The sequence below is a fragment of the Anastrepha obliqua genome, chromosome 3 (genome assembly GCF_027943255.1).
Source record: "Anastrepha obliqua isolate idAnaObli1 chromosome 3, idAnaObli1_1.0, whole genome shotgun sequence".
In the NCBI taxonomy this organism is placed as follows: domain Eukaryota; kingdom Metazoa; phylum Arthropoda; class Insecta; order Diptera; family Tephritidae; genus Anastrepha; species Anastrepha obliqua.
This window is the reverse complement of record NC_072894.1, coordinates 76,142,896-76,163,572: the sequence shown is the minus strand read 5'-3', so window position 1 is coordinate 76,163,572 and position 20,677 is coordinate 76,142,896. Positions and strand designations below refer to the sequence as shown.

The 20,677-nt window shown below is 34.6% G+C and overlaps 2 protein-coding genes and 1 long non-coding RNA gene across 4 annotated transcripts in view; 1 reads left to right on the top strand and 2 right to left on the bottom strand.

The window, feature by feature from the left end:
* Positions 1-513: 513 nt before the first annotated feature.
* LOC129240349 (folliculin) lies at positions 514-2,459 on the bottom strand. The gene is made up of 6 exons (XM_054876103.1): positions 2,363-2,459; positions 1,916-2,295; positions 1,313-1,834; positions 996-1,257; positions 841-943; positions 514-786 (listed from the first exon to the last, which is right to left on the bottom strand). The coding sequence occupies exons 2-6, from the start codon at positions 2,288-2,290 to the stop codon at positions 666-668; spliced, it is 1,383 nt and encodes a 460-aa protein (XP_054732078.1). The 5' UTR covers positions 2,291-2,295; positions 2,363-2,459; the 3' UTR covers positions 514-665.
* A 2,132-nt stretch (positions 2,460-4,591) lies between these two features.
* Positions 4,592-20,677, top strand: part of LOC129240350 (zinc finger TRAF-type-containing protein 1 homolog) — a 34,142-nt gene continuing 18,056 nt past the window's right edge. The window contains exon 1 of the mRNA XM_054876104.1: positions 4,592-5,544. Within this exon, the coding sequence (XP_054732079.1) occupies positions 5,044-5,544 (501 nt within the window). The 5' untranslated portion in view covers positions 4,592-5,043. The remainder of the gene's footprint in view (positions 5,545-20,677) is intronic.
* Positions 10,671-11,633, bottom strand: LOC129240355 (uncharacterized). 2 transcript variants are annotated; one of them, XR_008582067.1, is made up of 6 exons: positions 11,491-11,633; positions 11,342-11,430; positions 11,220-11,287; positions 11,028-11,163; positions 10,856-10,952; positions 10,671-10,799 (listed from the first exon to the last, which is right to left on the bottom strand). It is a non-coding gene; the product is annotated as an uncharacterized LOC129240355 (long non-coding RNA). The 2 variants fall into 2 exon arrangements; XR_008582066.1 differs by having other exon boundaries at positions 10,856-11,163.

Here is a 20,677-nt window from a genome sequence, read left to right as displayed (position 1 = left end):
CGTCCCCTTAGTATTAAAATAGCCTATAAATTTTTTGATGTTTTGAGAAAATGAATTTCAAACTTTTTGTCGAAAGTAGCTTTCACTCAAATCTCGTTATGTTTGTAAATATTTATTATTTTTTGACTGACGTTTTGACCCACTTTGTGGAACTAGAATTTGACAAAATTTTGACCATATATAAAATCGACGATGGAGAATCCAAAAATTCAAAAAAAAAATAATAGCCTATGAGCACATATGCTACTGTTATACTAAGGGGACGATATAGGCTTGAATGAATGAAAAGGAAGTTTACTCTTCGACCTTAAGATCTTTTGTGCTTAACTGTGAAACGACAGACGAACTGCATGATATAACATGGTTGAAGCATTTACACATTTGTAAAGGACACCGACCTACTCCGTCGTATCTGATCCAACACACATCACCAGCGTGTTGCTACGTTTGCTTTAGTTTACTAATAATTTTATTATCATGTGAGCTGTTAAAATTAAAAAATAAAATAGAATATTTATCAAATGATTTATAAGGCACTCTTAATATAATATGTAAATAGATTACACGATTTTTTATGTATTTACTAGGTAAATCGAGACTTATATAATGTGTTTGTATACAATTTATTTATTATTTTCAGAATATTTTATTTTTTTAGAGCCATCTTATTGCAAATGTCCACTCCAGTAATTAATTAATGGCTGATCTTGCGGTTGCACGCCTAATACTTTTCTTAGTTTCGCCTGACCATTGGACGACGTTGCACGGTTCAAGCAAATAACTTTGCTATAAAAAATTACATACGTATAAAAAAATCTCAAATGTAATGATGCTACCTACTTTTTCCACTCCTCAATGAGAACTTTTGTTTGTTTATTTAACACTAGAGGTGTGAAACGTTTTTCGTCCACTGCCTTCATTAATTTCACCATCAAATCTGGCCCTAAGAAATAGTATGTTATAGTTAATAGTATACATTCATTTAGTTAACATACATTTTTTGGGCAATTCTCCGGGCCATTTTACACAACATTTATGCCCGTCTGTTGAATCACCTAAAAAATCTATACGGCACACGGAGCTGCTTGCGATAGGAACTGCTATTTCATTCGATACTGATATAATTTTATAATCAGAGCTGATTGAGTGCTGATGTTGTGCGTCAATGCGCATGAGATTGTGCATCGGCTCCGGTAAAAGCTTTTTCAGGCAAAGCATGAAGTTTAGCGTACTATCTGAACTACCACGAACAATTATCTACAAGTTAGAGATGAAATTTTCGCAACTGAATGGTATTTTAAGTGATGATCACCTTTACGCCTGTTAGTGCACAGTAGACAACCGTGTTGAATTCTCGGCGGACAATCTCCTTTACATGGCGAAGTGAATAAAATTCTTCTCGTTCTGGGTCATTAATAGTTTCTTCGTACTTTTGTATCATTGGTAATGTAATATTATACGTCAGTCGCTGTTGCGGCGGTCTATCACTGCTTTGTGGTGGCAGCCACGGTAAATTTCCGAAAGTAACATGCTCCGTAAGGAACCGTGAACCGGCTAACAGTACCCAAGAAAAGTGAGAATGCAAAAATGCATATATATTTTCTTCTCCAGTTAATTCCACTAAAGAGCGTGGTGTTTGCACCAGTACTTGAGCGCTAGATAAACGACGTTGTCGAGGAAGCTCTTTTGTCTCCTCGTTAATTTTTTTTGCAGACGTTTGGATGTCTGCGGAAATTTTACGTAAATGTTCTGCCAGAAAGGGTTTCGTGTTTAAGAGAAAGTACTTATCCTTCATAAGTATAATAATGGAAAAGAGCTGGAAAAATCCACGAGCCTAGAAACATTAACTAGTTTATCATTGGACATGTAAATTACCCTACAGGAGTTAATTGATCTCATTTACAAATGAACTTACCTGCAGATCATTGACTTGGAAAGTATGGCTTAATACATGTCCCCTTGAAGAGTCCCCGAAGAATACAAATCCACCGTCTTTATTGGAATTTATTTCACAACTAAGACTTCGTACTGCTGCTTGTTTAACGAGCAATTGTACGTCAGGCAATGCAGCGGTTTGTGTGCTTAGAAAAGTCGCCCCACTTTCGTTATCTTTGCTGTATAAACCATTGGTTTGTCCAAGTGAATTGCAGGCGGAGCACATTTTGCCATCTAGTTGCTGTTGATCCAACTGGAGCTCTTCAAGTTTTGTGTCTCGTAGTGTTTGGGTACAAAATATTGCACCAGGTCCGTGCGCTTCGCAGAAGTGGCACAAGGCTATGACAGCGTTCATATTTCCTAAATTATCGCGAGAAAAATTAGGAAATATTTAAAATTATTCCTTTGTTTTTGTGTTTTATGTTACCTTCGTTCCCAATGTCTGATATGAGATAATTATTCGGCCCATTCAACGAATTAGAGCGGCATCACTAATTACGCACTATAAGCAGAGAACGTAAATTCATATAAATTTACGTTCTCTGCTATAAGTGCCGGTGCATAGTATGATTGTAAGTGAATGAATTATGGGTAATGTTATTGTATCCAAATCAGGTACGTGTACAATGTGCAGACAATGTGTTGGCAAATTATCTTTAACTTAATTATATTTACATGGAGATGTATTTTATGTTTCACATTGTGGATCTTTTGAGATTTTTAAATTAATATTTTTTGGGTAGTTGTTGTTGTTGTAGCAGCTTACTAAACTCTTTCAGCGCAATGTAGTTACCGGTCGTCTTCGTCTAGCTCATCTAACGGTAGGCCCAAACTTATTGTTTCGGCAGTTTGGGTCCAGAGGGAAAGGTGCGTTAGGTGAGTAGGTTTAATGGGGCATGTGGAAAGGGGGTTAGTAATGTGCGGAGTGTCTTCACATGGTGGACATATGTTGCGTATTTCGGGGTCAAATCTAGATAGGTAGGAGTTTAGTCTGCTACAGTATCCAGAACGTAATTCTGCCAAGGTTATGCGGGTCCCTCGAAATAGCTGTTGTTGTTGTTGTAGCAGTATGTTCACCCTGTCAGTGTAGTGTAATTACCGTCGTCTTCGTCTAGCTCATCTAACGGTAGGCCCAGGAAACTAGCTGTTTCGACGGGTTGGGTCCAGAGGGAGAGAGGTGTTAGATGAGTGGGTTTGATGGGGCATGTGAAAAGGTGGTTAGTGTCGTGCGGGGTGCCTTCACATGCTGGACATATGTTTAGTATGTCGGGGTCGATTCTGGACAGGTAGGAGTTTAACTTGCTACAGTATCCAGAACGTAATTGTGCCAAGGTTACGCGGGACTCTCGGGGAAGCTGGAGCTCTTCGTCTGCAATAGGTGGTGGTTGGACTCCGAAAACGGCATTCGGAGGTCGGGAGTTTAAGAAGGTGGTAAGGGTCTCCCGATGAATGTCGTTAATGGCCTGTCTGTACACTGTCTGATCCTGGAGTGGTCTGTCTGTTTTGTCCTGGATACCGTCCACGTAGTTGAGGAAGTGTCTCCTGATGTGCCTAGGATGATGGTTGACTACCATTCGGAATCACAGAGAGAACATAGGTTCGAATCTCGGTGAAACACCAAAATTAAAAGAAAAAGAAAAACATTTTTCTAATAGCGGTCACCCCTCGGCAGGCAATGGCAAACCTCCGAGTAGAAACTTTTTTCTGAGCATTTTGTTATGCTCCTTGACTGGGAGGTGTTATAGAGCAGGTGTTGTAGAGGGGATATCAAGAGGCAACTCGTGGCTGTCCCGATTACAGTATTTTGGCACATCTGGCAATCAGTCAGGCGCAGCATAATTCGCAACCGGTCGGCCAATTGCTTTAAATGTCGCCATCAATCTTCTGGGTAGCAGCACTTTGGGTTCAGAGTTAGGTTCACTGTCAACACTTAGGAAAATTTTTTGGAGCAGTCTTGCTGCTCCTGTGACAATGGACGAGTGAGGTTCAGTGCACAAGGTAGGGCTAATTTACTAAGACGGCAGAAACCGCTGTCATAGGATTGCAGTCGTATTTGTCTTTTTGTTAGATGATATTTGTTATGTTGTATGTATACATAAAATACAAGTTACTATATCCTGTGAACTCATCTTAAAGTGCCCTCACCCATCGACATACACGTACGTTACATAACTGACACGATCAAACTTAAGAGAGCGCCATATAAATGAAATTATTCACACACACAAACACTCTCCTGACGACATAAAAACGTAAAAATCTGCATTTGGAGGCATTATATCAAAGTGTACTTTCACAAATTAACATGGGGCACTTCGCTTTTACTTTAGTTTAAATCTCATAAATCACAATATCCCAAAGTTGTTCACTGTATTTTCCCAGACATGTATATTTTCTACTCCTCTTGTTCTTTGTTTTGTATTGGCAAAGGACGTCAGAATTGTCAAAATCGCGAAAAAAAGGAAAAAATTAGTATTCAATTCGCCTTGGTGTTTACTCACACGCATTCGCTTTGCATGTATTCCATCTTTCTTGCCACCACCTTGCATGAATTCGCTTTGAACACGGTCTTATTAGGAAACGCAACACTGGTCACTGAGAGAAATAAATATTATCTCCCCTTCGTTCTTCCAATTCATTCTTTGAGTTAAATTTGCCCAATAAAGACAAACTTTTGAACGGTTAAGTTTATTAGCACTGTTCCCAAAAAAGAAAAACGGAGTTAGAGCAACAATTTCATTTGTTTTCAATAAATTTTTTGTTTTTGGACTTGGATAAACTGAAAAATTATTAAACGGAGAAGTTGAAATAAAAAGAGAATTACCACTAAAATTAAGATTTATTTTTACAAAGTTTTCAAAACACAAAATCATATGAAAATAGTGAAGAAGAACTAATTCACGAGCAAAGAAAAAAGTTAGGCAACGCAAAACTGAAAAATCGATTATAAGGGGGCAGATAAGAGGAACTCATTCGTATATTAGCGAAAACTCGGTTGGAGGAGACCAGAGTCGTGTTTCGTGCATCATTTAATATAATAACAGGCAGGCTTCGGCGGAAAAGCAAAAAAAAAGTAGCAATATAGAGAATAAATAAAATTAGAAAAAAATGGCTGACGTTGAATCAAGTGCTGTTGTCCAACAACCGTCTTCGGCCGCCAATAGCATGAGCTTAAATTCTATCCCACTATTGGCGTCCGGGGAGCTACTCGGCGAAAACAGCAGTGCCCAAGTAAGTCTCCAACAACAACAATCACAACCCGTTGTTGGCACAGTTGGTGGAGGTAATGGAGGCAGCGCAGGCACATCCTCGAGTTCAGTCACCAATTCGGGATCTATGGTAATAGATAGTGCAGCTAGTGAAAATACAAGTTTGGTTAATAGTGGAGTGATTGGTAGTGGTGTAGTGGGTGGTAGTAATTCGGCGAGTATTGGTGGGGGTAAAATGGACACCGGGGAGCCACCAGCTAAGAAGCAAATGCTCGATCATCCGAGTACATCTGCGGGGAGTGGTAATAGTTCATCGCAACACGAAAAGCTCGAGTTCCGTCTGGGAGGGATTTTATGTTGTGCTGTTTGCTTGGATTTGCCGAAGACAGCCATGTATCAGGTGAGTACCCATACTACTCAAAAATGTGAAGATTAGTGGTGGGTGGCAACAATCCTTTTCATAATTTGTTTTCGTGGAACTAATTTGATGTGTTAAATCGTTAAATCAAAGCATTTCATTAAAAATATTTTTTTTTTTATATAAATGGAAGTGCTGATAAAAAAGTGGAAAAAAGATAACGGTAGATTGAAAAACAAAGGGGAAGTTAAGGCTTAGGTAAAACAAGAGTACCTAATCAGTTATATAAACAAAATATAATAATAAAACAAAAATAAAATAAATTCTAATACGACGTAGAAGATTAAACATTGTAAGCACGCTGTCAGCGCATTGTCGCCCAAACCCAAAATTTCACTTCCTGCTCTATTTACATGGTAATCTCAACTAAACTGGAATTAATTGGACGAACTCGGGCAAGATCAGCTGTGTGTCAACGCTTTGGTACCATTTTCCTTATTCCCGTTGTATGCAATGGTTTTCTATTCGCCACTCACTTTTGCTTCGGATTTTTGTGGGGGGATATGTACACCTATATTTTTAAATTTTTGACGAAACAACATACATATCTCACTTTAGTTTTTATAACAATTATAGTAAACGCAAACGTAATAAATGCAATCTTCAACTATAATCCTGAAGAATAAATTATTTAACGACAATATATTTAATTCTCAAAATACAATAATTACATGCCTTAAATATGCTCAGTTTAAATACATAGGAAACTTAATAAAAATGCTACAGATATTCTGGCCTAACTTTTGTGTCTTGCTGAGCAATTGTGGTTGTTTTGGTTACTATTGACAGTGGTGGAAAATCATTCTTTTAATACGTAGTGAATGTGGCCAGCGATTTACTTGTTTTTGTTTTTGTTTTTTTTTCAAGGGACGAAGGGTGGGGCTATATCTAGATGCCCGACTGACTGGTTACGTATCAGATCGGCTGTTCGTCTATCTCAATCGCCTCAGCTGAGTTTGTTTTTACTTATCTGCTTGTTGTATACATGCATACTTGTACAATAAAAACTGTGCACGTATCTAGTATATACAGAAAACATTTTTTTGTAAAGCTGACGAAACACGACTAGGGTATTTGTTTGTTTATATGCTATGCGCACGCCGTTGCTTCCGTTCTTGACTTTTTCTCTCTAAACCATCCATATGATTTCTACTCTGAATTTGCCACACACATAAAGGTTTTTATTTACGTACAAAATAACTTATACACATTGCTTCTTTGTGTATGTTCTTACCCCCATTTTGCACTTATCCAATACCGTTTGAAATTTTGTTTATATTTTTTTTTAGTTCTCTATGTAGTATGAAAAACCAGCCATAATGTATGTAACATACAATGTACATAAAATATATATATATCTTTACCTATGTATATCTAGGGTAATATTGAAATTTGCAATTGATGTTTAGGTGTATAGACTTTCGCTGCAGATCTTATTGTACATTTGTGTGTAAGAATGTATGTGAATGTGTATACATAAATATGATAGTGCTGTGCTCTTTTTGGGAGCGGTAGAAATGTAATAGTTCGTGAGTAACTGGTTTAAATAGAACTAAGGTAGTACTGTGAGGAAGATGCACAGCAAACGAGCTGAAAATAATAAAACGCAATTTATGAGAAATTTAAATTCAATATACAGTGGCTCACATAAGTATTTTGCATGGGAAACGATCGAGTAAATCTTTAATTTTGTTTAATAACTTATTTGTAAATTATTTTACAAGTTATTAAAATTAAAGGTTTATGCTACATAAATAATTCAGCATTTTTTATATAAACCTAACAATACATAAAAAATTTCGAATTCATTGCTCACAAAAGTATTTTGCTTTTGAGTAGTAGTGGTGTATAAATATACATATGTATGTATGTATTGTATGTGCAAACATATTTCCCTTGCCCTTGGGTATAGAGCTAAATATGTATGCACTGACTTCAAGTGGCTGTCACATTGAATCACAGTTTGTGTCGTAATTGTTTTCACAATTTAATATTGTATAGTATTATTATTTTCTTAGTAGAGTTGATTATGGCATAATACTGTGAAATACTTTTTATTTTGCTTTCGCTTTCTATTTGTCTCTGTACAGAAAATAAGTTATTTGAACGTGCAATATGCAAAGACAAGAACGAAAACCAAAAGGCGTCATATTTTGGGTCGTCCCAAAATTGTTTTTAAAACTCGGAAGAATCGTAGAAAAACACCAGAAACACAACGGTATACGTATGTACAGGGTGGGCCATATAGCGTTTGCTTTTTGAACCACCTATTTTTTTGAGAATGGTAACACAAATGACATGTCAAATGGGTTCATAATTTACTTAAAGGTTTGGCATTTACATTATAAATGGGACGCTATACGCTTGAACAAAATTGGGAAATATTGAAAACCTATGTACATATTTCCAAAGTGGTGAGTGTTCTTCTTCTTTTCTGATTTTCACATCGGTGGCTACGTCAAAAGCAAAATTGTCGGATTTGGGGCTCAGAAAATCCACACGTTACTGTAGAGAAGCAAATGCATCCACAGCGAGTAACTGTTTGGTGCGGTTTTTGGTCTGGCGGTATCATCGGGCCATTTTTTTTTTCGAAAATGAGCGAGGAGCCGCGGTTAGAGTAAATGGCGAGCGTTACCGTGACATGCTCAACGAGTTGTTCCCAAAAATTGAAGAGGATGACATGGACGACATTTGGTTTCAACAGGATGGTTTTTTGTTACTGCTTCACGTAGAGTTGATGGGCCAAGTAGCACACGTAATTCGTACTGTTTATTTTATCGCATCCATAAGAAAACGACTTTGGTTGGTTTATTATAATTACCATAAAGGTAAATCAGCAAAACAAATGGCTGACATGTTTTTCTATTAATGTAATGTTGAGTATACACGCTCCAACCGTTGTATCAATACGTTATACAATGAGTTTGACGGCTGTTTAGTATACACGTTGTCCAACTTCATTATTCTCATTTTCGGGGTGTTGAGCAGTTTACAAAATGCAGGAATCATGAGAAATTAATTCAATATTAATAATTGATGAATTTTTCTTTTATTGTATTTATTGTTATTATTATTTTTTTTTTTTAATTTGTTTACTTTTTTTTCTAATTTCTTTATTTAGATTTTTTTGTTTTTTAATTTTTTCATTTTCTTTTTAACTTTTTTTTTTTTTTTTTGTTTAAATAGTTAAAATGCAAAATGTAAACATTGTTGTTTGTACAATCTGGATATACACGTTCCAACTCATTGTACAATCGCTAGATCCGCCCACCAAAAATTAAAACATTTTAATTTTCATGCAACCGTTGGACCAACATGGGAAACGGTTGTACAACCGTACTACACATGATACAACCTTTGTTCAATATTCCATGTTCCTTTTGTATGTACAACATTATAAATCGCACAGAAAACGAATATCTGTTACATGATTCAATTATACAAGGTTAAGTAAAGTTTGACATCTGATTTCGGATGCTACTTAATCCATTGATGCAATTTAGAAGCAAGGAAAAAAAGGGCATAAGTTTATCCTCTTTCTGAAAATGTAGTAAAAAATTGAAAAAGGTCCTTGTAAGCCATAGAATAATTTTATGTTATTTTATAAGTGGTACTTAATTATTTATATTTTTAACTTAACTATTCCCATGGATTTGTGTCATATACCTCTGCAGTAGATTCTGTTTTTATGCGGTAGATACGTTCCGCAAGAAACAGCATAAAAAAAGCTACCAGTTCTATAGTAAAACTATCGATACGTTTCAAAAGTGCTAAGAACCGCATAAATCTGAAATAATGTAATAAAATCGCATAAAAAAGGGCACTAGTCCCATATTATAACTATAGATACGTTCCATAGACCGCATGAATATGAAATAATTAAATAAAATCGCATAAACAAAATATTGTATTTTTGAAAATTATATCTTTATTTAAGAAACGTCAGAATCGAAAAATAAATTTACGTCAGAAATAGAATCAGACAATACCCGCATGTTGCGCATTCGTTTAGGATTTGGCGTAAAATCACTTCCGTCACTTGAGGAAATGTACACGTCTGATCTAGATGGTTATGCAGGCGGTTCCATACTTGAAGGGTTAGCATTTTTGATGTAATCTGTGTTGAGTTTTTGCTTAGCTGGTTTAGAATCTTGTTTATATGTACAATTCCCGATAGGTCGACATGCATTTTTTAATTAAAAAAAACCGCACTATTTCAAAACCGCATAAAAAAAAGCCGCATAAAAACAGAACCTACTGTATATGTATTTTTACTTATTATTTCATCCTGCTGGCTCAAGTCCATTCCATAGGGCTTTTTTGCAGCAGCAGTTTGAAAATTCGAAAACTTTGTATTGAAAATATCGAACCAATCATTCACCGTATCAATGAACTCTGCTGTTTCCATGGGCTGATACATATCGAGCCCCAACGCATAACACCTTCGGATTACACGCAGAAATATGTGATGTTACTTATATATGTGTTTTAAGTTAGTTCGCAGTTGTAAAACAAATATTAGTTAGATGGGAAACGAGACAAAATTAAAAAAATGGAGTCTCTAAAGGAGTATTTTCATTACATTAAAATGGAAATGCAGCTAGTAAACAAAAATATTTTGGAAAATTATTTCACTCTTATGCATATAAAGCCATGTTTAGTAACCTTTGCATTACGACGTGTTGCAAATTTCCTCATTTCAGTACCGTACGAACGTAAATGTACGTTTCATAACTGTTTTTACAAAAATGATGTTTTTTTAAACATGATATCCCACCGTAAAGCTCCCTGCCGTTGAATTGGTTAAACGCTGATTCTAACATTTTAATTTTATCTAAGAACTCGGTGCTTGGTTTAACTAATCCGCCCTTAGATAAAGTGTCAACCCAAGTAAATGTAGGCTCATTGCATGAACAATCGGTCAACTTTAATTTGCGTATTATGTAACCGGCAATATATTCAAGAGCATCTTCGTGTAAGCTATCAAAGACATTGCGAAAGCAGAAGTTCAGTCGATCATTCCTCCACGTAAGAAAAACATTGGAGTTAGAAGAGTTAAAATAGAAAAAATTATAAATTTATTAGTTTATTGCTTAAAATTTGTCTACCTTAATATTTTATTAGTATAGTTAGGAAAATATATTCATATAGTCTAAAACTAATACATCGAAAAATTTCTATATTGATAACATAATCCACTTTTAGTAATTGCGATGATTCGGGCAGAAATCAAAAACCTGTAAACCAAAAATCTTAAAAATTGTTAATTCATAAATATAGCACTACAACTTACATGTAAATGTAGACGTAAAGCGCGAGGACTTGCTCGTGTAGGTGTTGCGCATGCATTTACGTACAGCATATTGTTCTAGACCGGGTAGCGTGAAGAGCTAGTTCGGAAGCCAAATTGATTTCAGTGGTAGCAGAACTAGGCACATAATGACCGTCACATGTCAAACACTTACTAGGTATTTGCACCATCATACACAGCACGATCAATGTCATCTATGAAATGGTAGAAATACGCGCATACATGCCTTCGTTTCTAAAAACCAGCTCTTCAACACACATCTTCCGCTGCACTTGCTCGTCTGTGAAGTCCTACAAATAAAAACTTTTAAAACCAATTTATTAGCAAATATTCTAATAGAACTTACTAACTGTAGTTTATGTATTGTATGTAAGGTGGTCACTATTATATTTGCAAAAACTCTGTTCTAAAAACCTATTAATGAAAAAGTTTAATAAGAATTTATACAAATGTCTGATCTGGACTTACGTTTATGAAAATTCACCAACCGGTAGTTTTCGGCAGCAGAAAGGCGACTCCAAATAATCGACTACCACGATATGTAAGACATAATCGACCTAAATAGTGAAAAATGCCATTAATTTACAAAATAATTAGCTTTTATTAAAAAGACTTACCTAAATGTGGCTATATGGTAGCTATTTATCGCAATGAAAAGCACAATTGTAATGTAATTTTCACAGAACTTTCAATAGAATTGAAAGATGCGAAAGTCTAAGCAAAATGGAATAGGCAAAACAGTATTGCCTGCTAACTTTTTCAGCAAAAATTTTAACATCTACGCTTTTGAGTACTTTTTCTTTAGAATTTGCTCTGAAATAAAAAATAGCTTTTCCAAGAGGACAACACGGATTTATTAAGTAGCTTCAAGATGGCTAACACAGGGTGAAAATTGGCTACTTACATCACCTTTAATTATTGCTTCATGTATCTGTTATAGTTAAAACACTCCAGTGCAGACCAAAAAAAGTCACCGCCAGGGTGTGAAAGTAGATCACAAAACAGTCCGGAGAGTTCTCTTAAAACACAAATATGAATCAAGAAGTGTAAGAAAAAAGGCATTACTATCTCATGCTAACGTTGACAAACTACTTTCTTTTACTTTAATTCACGTTTCGCACTTTGTGGAATATTGGGATGTGTTTTTGGTGATGAGTCAAAAAGAATGCTATATAATCACGATAGACCCAATATAATTTGGAGAAAGCTGTTGACAGGCCTAAAAACGAAGAACATTACGTAATAATTTGAAACGAAGTGTACAAAAATGTAGATTCATTGATCCAGGAAGTCTAAATAAATTGTTATTCAATTTATACCAAGCTGATTATCGCACAAGTCTTACATATGAAGGCCTTGGTTGCTACATAATTGCTCAAAAGTCCTAGATAATCCTGCCCGAAGCCCAGATATCAACCCAATTAAAATTTATGGTCGCATTTGAAAAAAAAGTGACAAAAAGTTGTCCTACAAACAAAAAAATACTTGATACTGTTCATCAGAGAGGAATGGGAAAAGATTTTACAGGAATATTACCTAAAAACTAATTTAATCAATTTCCAAGAGCTTACAATCGGTAATAAATGCTCCAGGCAGTCACACCAAATATTTACATAAAAATAGTCATGTACATTTATTTGACCTTTAATTTTGTTGAAATGTGAAAAGAATATTGAGATAGTGCCGAATATAACTTATTTTTTTAAATGTTTTCTTTTTTTTAAATCTTAATGGAGTACAAATAGAAAAAGTTTGTTTTGTTATAAAAATAAATAAATAAATACGAATCGATATCCACTTCAAACCAAGGCGCATCTATTCAAGATGGTGGTATTCGAGCAACAACAACATCTTGTAAATTAGAATTGTCAAACGAAAGAGAATAGAAGAATGGAATGAATGACAAATAGATAAAATTTGATAGTCGCGCATTCATAACAATAACTTTCCGTCATTCCGTTTTACTGGTATTTCTAAATTAAAGGCAAGTGAAAGAAGAGAAAATCTACCACTCTAACCACACCGCCTTCTACGCATAGATACGCATTGCTTCAAACATTTTTCCTTGCCAAATATTTTCATATAAAGAGATTTATGAGACAAACTGTACATATATGTACATATGTATATTTATATGAATTTTAGTAGAAATAACCGTGCGTCTTCCATTTTCACTCATCGTTATGAAAATTGTCTCATCAATTTTATCATACACTACAAAAGCTGCTTGATCAAACTTCAAAATTGCGTCCAGAAAGCTAGAAAAGTTGTCACATCTTCAAACAGCTTGTCAAACACGGAACCACCCATTACACTGCTCAAATGCATTGATCAAACAGGAATTTATGCTTGGTTTAACAAACCGTTTGCACAAAGTATTTCATTAACTATACATACATACGTACAAATATACATGTGTAGATACGTAAATACTCGAATATGAATGCTAACGACGCAGTTACGTTGCATCTATTGCGTCGTTTATTTTTACTTGAGCCCATAGTAGGCCTCAAGCCAGCCTCCCTCTATTCATTATACATATGTATGTACATATGTAGTACCAAAATACATACATACATATGTATAATCATATTTAAAGTATTCAACTTGTAGTAGAAATGCACGCTTTGTATGGGGCATTCCACTTAATCAGTTATACCATATATCAAGCTCTAACCGCCAAAAGGACGTAAGCGACAGAAGTGAATTTTTCATTAGATGTGTTTTTTTTATTACAATTAATGTTCACTTAACGTCGTAAAATAAGAGCTCTGTTAGCCAGAATTTAGATTTTACCTAGTGTTCATAGAAACTCATTGCTCAGCACGTCATTACGATTGTAGCAGCGATATTTTCCATGATACATTCATAAAATACATACTACGTAATTTAGGAATATAAAATTTACAGCTCTCTGTTTTCCAAGTCAATTGCAAAAGAACGTGCTGCTGAATGGTAGGTATGCTCATGCCTTGGCTAACAGAGTTGTAGACGTGGGAGTTTATGTGTACATACGATTTATTATATAATTCTTTGATTTCCAATCGCTTTCGCTTATTCTTCCTCTTATTTTAGGTCGTTAATTTTTTGGTACTGACGTCACGACTGTTGGGACTTCGCAATCTTGTATGCTTGACGGGATTCTTTTTGATCGTTTACAGGGGGCTCGATTTACGAGGTGTGTTCAAAAAATAACGGGAAGGGTTCCAATTTTGCGGGCTACGTATATTCGACTTTCGCATAGTATTTCACAGTATCAGAATCTTGTAAATATTTTCAATAAATATTGGGCGTGAGCACACCCTCACGTTCCATCAATATTTTAAAATCCCCCAATACGGATCGCGATCCAAGTATCACAATACATATTGAACATCTGACATGCCCCCTAAAAAGAGTTTTTTTTTGCCGATAATGCCGTGGCAAGAAAATGGGTATGTGTGTATACATACATATATAATATAATTTCTTGTGTTTTGCAGTTCCCTTTGCTTTCGCTTACTCTTTCTCTTTAAAAACCATCAATTTCCCTTCCTTTTGTTTGTATATTCGCAGAGCTGACGTCACAGCGAATTCGGAAGGCACCATCTTTTATTCTATAATGATTGGGGATTCGGTGGTAGAATTGTGCTCGCTTATTTTACATGTATTCTTATGCTTTTTCAATCAGTCGTTGTTCAGACAGCAACGAACTAACGCTCAAAGTTAGCTGCGTTAATTTTTTCTTATATCACCAATACAATCTCAGTTTTGTAGTATACAAACCGATGCCTATCCTCTGTTACGGCAGCAAATCAGATGATTCGCTGAGAGCCAGTTAACGGTCCGATGTTGGCCACATCCTCTGAATTTGCTCCACAGTGTGTGAATCCATTGCAGGTGGTGGCACTAGACCAACAATAAGTTGTCGTACGTTAGAGTGTCACGTGCAGTAGTAAAATATAACGTTTTTGGGCTTTTCATTTTGCGCTGATATCCTAATGTTCAAGACGGAAGGAAAAAAAACAAATCAGGTGGTCTACTGATGTCACTTTGAGGACCGAGGATATAAACACTTAGATATCATATTATATTTACATATATGAAGACGTTCAGATAACAAAGTTGAACCACGCCAAAGCAAAGCGTAAAGATGGCTATGTATTTTCACGCCCGTCTACAATCATCAGATGAAAACAAATTATAATATTATTACAAAAATTGTGAACGGGAGTTAAATTTGAATGAGAAAGATTTCGTAATGCAGGCATTGTGTGACTACGAAATTCTGCCATTTGGTGGGCTTGCTGAAAGCACTATTCTTGCCATATGTATGCATACATATACATATGTATATTGTTTTGAAATTGTTTTTCAAACTATTTTTTTAATACAACTTATGTATATATGTGGGCATGTATGTACGTACATATTTTTCTTGATTTCTTGACGCTGCCAGTACTTTTACTTATTCATTACATGCATATACATATGTACGTACATACCTTCATATATGGTTCATGAACCAATTAAACAAGATCACGTATTCAGAGTAGAAAAAATAAATAAATTTCTGGCCGTGACGTCGCACTTTTGACACCAAGTTTGTTATTGTAAAATGTTACAAAGAAAGAAAACAAAACAGTGGTGTGTTTGAGTGCGATTATTAATGGTAAAATATTTAAGTAAAATTGGTAGCAAATTGACAAAAATTGTTTATAAAATATGATTTTCAAGATAGAAAGTGGTTTACAATCGCGGAGTAAAAGAACGGTTTGATTTTTCAACTTAACTTTCCTCTCAAATTCGATTATAAATATACGATTGGTTTCACGGTGTTCAGATACTAAAGGTGGCGCCGTCCTAGGCCGAATGAAATTTTGGGTCGCTCCGCTAGAACCGCCTGTTGTGGGAAATTCGATGGCGTGATCTTTAGTAATTGGTTCAGATAGTATATGGTTGCATGCGTGTATACATATATTTACATACAGTTTGTCTCATAATTCTTTTCATAATGTAATATTGTATAGTATTATTATTCTCTTAGTAGATTAAATTATGACATATGTATGTATTTATGTATTACTTTGAATTCCTTTTTTGTAGCAGAACACTTTGCTAACGCCTTCTATTTGATCCTATAAACAAAAATAGTATTTGAACGTGCAATATGCAAAAACAACAACGAAAGCCAAAATGCATCATACTTTGTGTTGTCTCAAAATTGTTTTTAAAACTCAAAAAAACATAATCAAACACGAGAAACAACGGTACACATGTTTTTTTTCCTATATTTTTGGTTGCTGTTGCACATAGAGTTGATGAGCCAGATAGAATAAGTAATTCGTACTGTTTATTTTATCGCATCAATAAGAAAACCTCTTTGGTTGGTTTATTAATTGTTTTATTATAATTACCATAAAAGTAAATCAGCAGAACAGGCAGGGTGTGAAAGTAGATCACAGTCCGAAGAGTTCTCTTCAAACACAAATATTCATCAAGAAGTGTAAGAAAAAAGTCATTACTATATCATGCTAACGTTGACAAACTGCTTTCTTTTATTCTAACTCACGTTTCGAACTCAGTGGAATATTGGGATAATGTTGTTTTTTTTTTGCGTTGTGGCAAAAATTAATGCTATATAACCACGATTGGCCCAACAGAGTTTGGAGAAAGCCTAAAAACCAAGAAACTTATCTCCATAGCGAAATTTGGACAGCTCAATGTAATGGTATGGGGTTGTATTTGTAGCAAAGATGTTGGTGAAATTAAAATTATTGAAATCTAAATGAATTGTTACTCAAATTATACCAAGATGACGATCGCAAGCACCAGTACTACATATGCAGGCCTTGGTTGCTACATAATTGCTCGAAAATCCTCGATACTCCTACCTGAAGCCCAGATATCAACCCAATTGAAAATTTATGGTTGCATTTGAAAAAGAAACAAAAAACTTGATACTGTGCATCAAAGAGGAATGGAAAGAGATTTCACAGGAATATGACCTAAAATACTAATTTAATCAATTGCCAGGACGCTACAAACGACAATAGATGTTCCAGGCAGTCACACCAAATATTAACGTAAAAATTTCATGCACATTTATTTGATCTTTAATTTTGTTGAAATGTAAAACAAATTTTGGGACAGTGGCGATATAACATTTTTTTCTAAATCATATTCAATAAATAATTATCTTTTTTCATAAATGGCGGACAAATAGAATAAGTTTGTTTTATTATAAAAATAAATACGTGTCGAAACCCACTTCAAACATTTTTCCTTGTCAAACATTTTCATATGAGAAGATTTACTTCGACATACATATATATCGCTTATCAATGCGACTCTGAAGTTGTTTACGCATTGTTATTGTTATGTTTATTATTATTTCTTCTTCGGTATCACAAGACGAGTGATAAAACTCAGCTGTTTTTGACATTCGATTATATAAAAACTTCATGCGCATGTATACGTATGTACATACATACATATGTATATATGTACTATGTGCACAGTCTCGTGTTGCGAATGAGATCCACGTTTCGAGTTATTTTTTTTAGATAAATGCAGATAAGATTATTTACAAATTTTTACATAAATGTACACCTACACAAATTTGTAAAAAAATAATTGTTCGCTTTGATTAAATAATGCAATATTAATTTATTTTATTATTTTTATAAATATATTTTTATTTTTTATTTGTTATTATTATTAATATTAATATTTTACTATTACTATGATTATAATTTATGTTACGTACAGCTATGGACAGAGAAATAGCGCACTTCACCACACTAACATTTAATGATGATTATTGTATGGCATTGTATTTAACAGTTATTTTCGCACAAATCCAATCTTTTAATTCAGTATTATAAAAAATGTTAAATAAAAAACAATTCATTATCTACAATTGCAAGAAATTGATCACAGTTTGTGATGGTCACTGAATAATGAACACTTTCATTGTTCTGCAAGAAAAACAGAAATTATTTATTTATTAATTTCTTACCTGATTAGTATTTTGTAAACTTTCTATTCTATTTCTACGAAAAAACTTTCTATTAGCTTTTGACCTTCTCTCCAAAGGTATAGAGCTCCACGCTTCCTGTTCTCCTTGCCATAGTTTACTAGCATTTTTACATTTTTTTACCCGAACTTGGATAACCTTAATATTGTAACGGGTCTATGGTCGGACTTTGTGCTGGCCAATCTAAAATTACAATTTTTCTTTGGAAAGTAATTTTTCTCCTCTTGCAAAAGATGAAAGAGCCTTGTTATTCATTTATTTATTTTTTTTTAGACAGTAGCGGTTTTTTCTAGTGACACACCAATACAATTTATTTTCATAAAAGTCTGCTTCAGGCTATATTTCAGCGTTAAAAGAGGAAATTCAATGATCTACGAAACTGGATATCCTACATTTTTCTAAAGCTCCGAGTAAAAAGTTTGAAATTTTGGTTAAAATTTTTCGAATTTTTTACGATATGCAAGATCATGGATTTAGAGTATTTTTCTGAGCCCAACTTACTCAATAAATTTTAGTAGTTGGCCAATTTTATCGATTTTTATTTCGTCCTCTGATAAAATATGTTTTACTAGGTGTTTGTCCCGTTTATACATCATTGTTTGGAGGTTTCATCTTTCTCTCTACCGAACTTGCAAATTCCATATACATACATTGTATATAGAATATTTCCAAGCTAGTAAGACGATGATTCAATCTGCAAAGCCCTGTTAGAAATAAAAAGAAGTAAGTGAAATATTTCAGACCAAAATGAACAAACACTGGTGGCAAATAACAAATAGATTTTCAGCTTTCGTATGCATTCAACTGTTTATGTCCTCAGTATGAATGCACTGATGATGAACTGTTGCACACACGTTGATTTGTATTGATCTTGCGCTGCGTGTTTCACCGTTTTCTTTTCATAAATCGCGCTGCCAGATCTTACCGTGGAGGTCGTGAAGAGAAGTGAGGCCATCGCTACTAAAAAGATTTAGGAAAAAACGTTTTAACACGGCGGCGCAAGTATAATGGTATGGGTCTGTTTTTCATACCAAGGCTTTGGACCATTATACAGAGTCTATTTTTATGGTCACCAGTGTACACGACTGTACATACATATGTACATATGTAAACATATAATAATTTTTGTGCATAGAAATAGCTGCAGAAGTGCCATCATCATTATTGAGTTACACACATACATATCTACTTACGTATGGATTAGGTATATATGTACATAATATAAGTTACAGGTTGATGTATTATAAGAACCGCATTTGGTTAATATTTTCCAACAGTTGAGCAGAATTGACAACAATCAGTATTAGTCAGCTGAACTAATACGAAAATAACAGGTTTTACAGGTTGTTAGGTTGTGAAAGCTTTTGTTGTAAACGATACACCTCAGTGTTATGGTTTTCATGATTTGTATATATGTACATGTATTTATATCCATACATATGCACTAATATAATGCAGTGTATACACATGCAAAAATATTTAACACTTTATATGTAAATATACATATTTCAGTTCTGCCTGGGTCAATTTTTCTCGCAAGTACTCAGATTTCTGCTGAGAAATACTATTTCAAGGTGATTATTATTGTCTTTCTGCATCAGCTCAGATGCGATAAAAGAAATGACCATTCACTACAATCGTCACAGCATAAACATTCGTTTGATTGTTGTTAATCGTGAGTTCTCGTTAGCTGTCCACTTATGTTCACAATCGAGTACATACTGTTGATATGTGTGCACATGTTTACATATGTATATAAATATGTATGATTTTTTTCGTATTGTCCTCTCTAATACCAGAAACACCTGCAACATGGTGCGCATTTATGTAGTTTTAGCCACAAAAACTCACGAGAGTCTTAATTAAAATTTACAAATTTGTGAATTTCACGTTTTTATTACGAAGCCAATAAAGTATATTGTTGTAGTGTATATAGTTTATTCCCATATTTTTTATGAAGTAATTTAATTTATTGTAATGTAATAAGCACACCGACTTAAGTTTCATCTATCAAAATACATACATACATACACAAAACCCTTTAGTACTAAAATTTTGCACCATCCCTACAAATAAATTTATGCTTGAGGTTAATAATATTGAGCAGTACTATTTCGGCCTTGCTACATTGAGCATTCAGTCGAAAATTACAAGCTTGTTTAAAACTACTAACTAACGAATTCATAGTGCATAGTACGAGTATAAATATTATATCCTATGATCAAAGTACCGGGAATGTTTAAATAAAACAAAACAGTTAAATTTCAGGCAAATTTATTTTATCTCCTTCAAAATATGACCCGTCTGAAGCAACACACATGTGCCAACGTTTAACCCAGTGCTCCATGCACCCCTGGTAGGTCGACGAAGGGATGGCTTTCAGCTCCTTCGTCGCATTCTCTTTGATCTCCTCTATCGACTGAAATCTCCTTCAACTTAGAAAACAAAAAGAAGTCGCACGAGGCCATATGAGGTGAATACGGTACTTGTACGATGGTATTTACTTGGTGTTGGGTCAAATAATCCAGCACAATTTGGACTCGGTGCGATGGCGCGTTATCATCATGCAAAATCCAAGAATTGTTTGCCCACATTTCCGGCCGTTTGCGACGTACAGCATCTCTCAAACGCTTCAAAACGGATAAATAATATTCTTTATTGACTGTCTGGCCCGATGGAAGGTACTCATGGTGCACTACGCCTTGGCAATAGAAGAAAACAGTCAGCATCACCTTCCCGATACTTTTTGATCATAAATGAATGAAATAAAATTCACTAAAACTTGC

Coding starts and splice junctions, on each gene's coding strand:
- LOC129240349 (XM_054876103.1), bottom strand. CDS start 2,290: ATGAACGCTGTCATAGCCTTGTGCCACTTCTGCGAAGCGCACGGACCT. Junction 1,835..1,915: donor TCCAAGTCAATGATCTGCAG/GTAAGTTCATTT, acceptor TAATGTTTCTAG/GCTCGTGGATTTTTCCAGCT. Junction 944..995: donor CGGAGAATTGCCCAAAAAAT/GTATGTTAACTA, acceptor ACTATTTCTTAG/GGCCAGATTTGATGGTGAAA.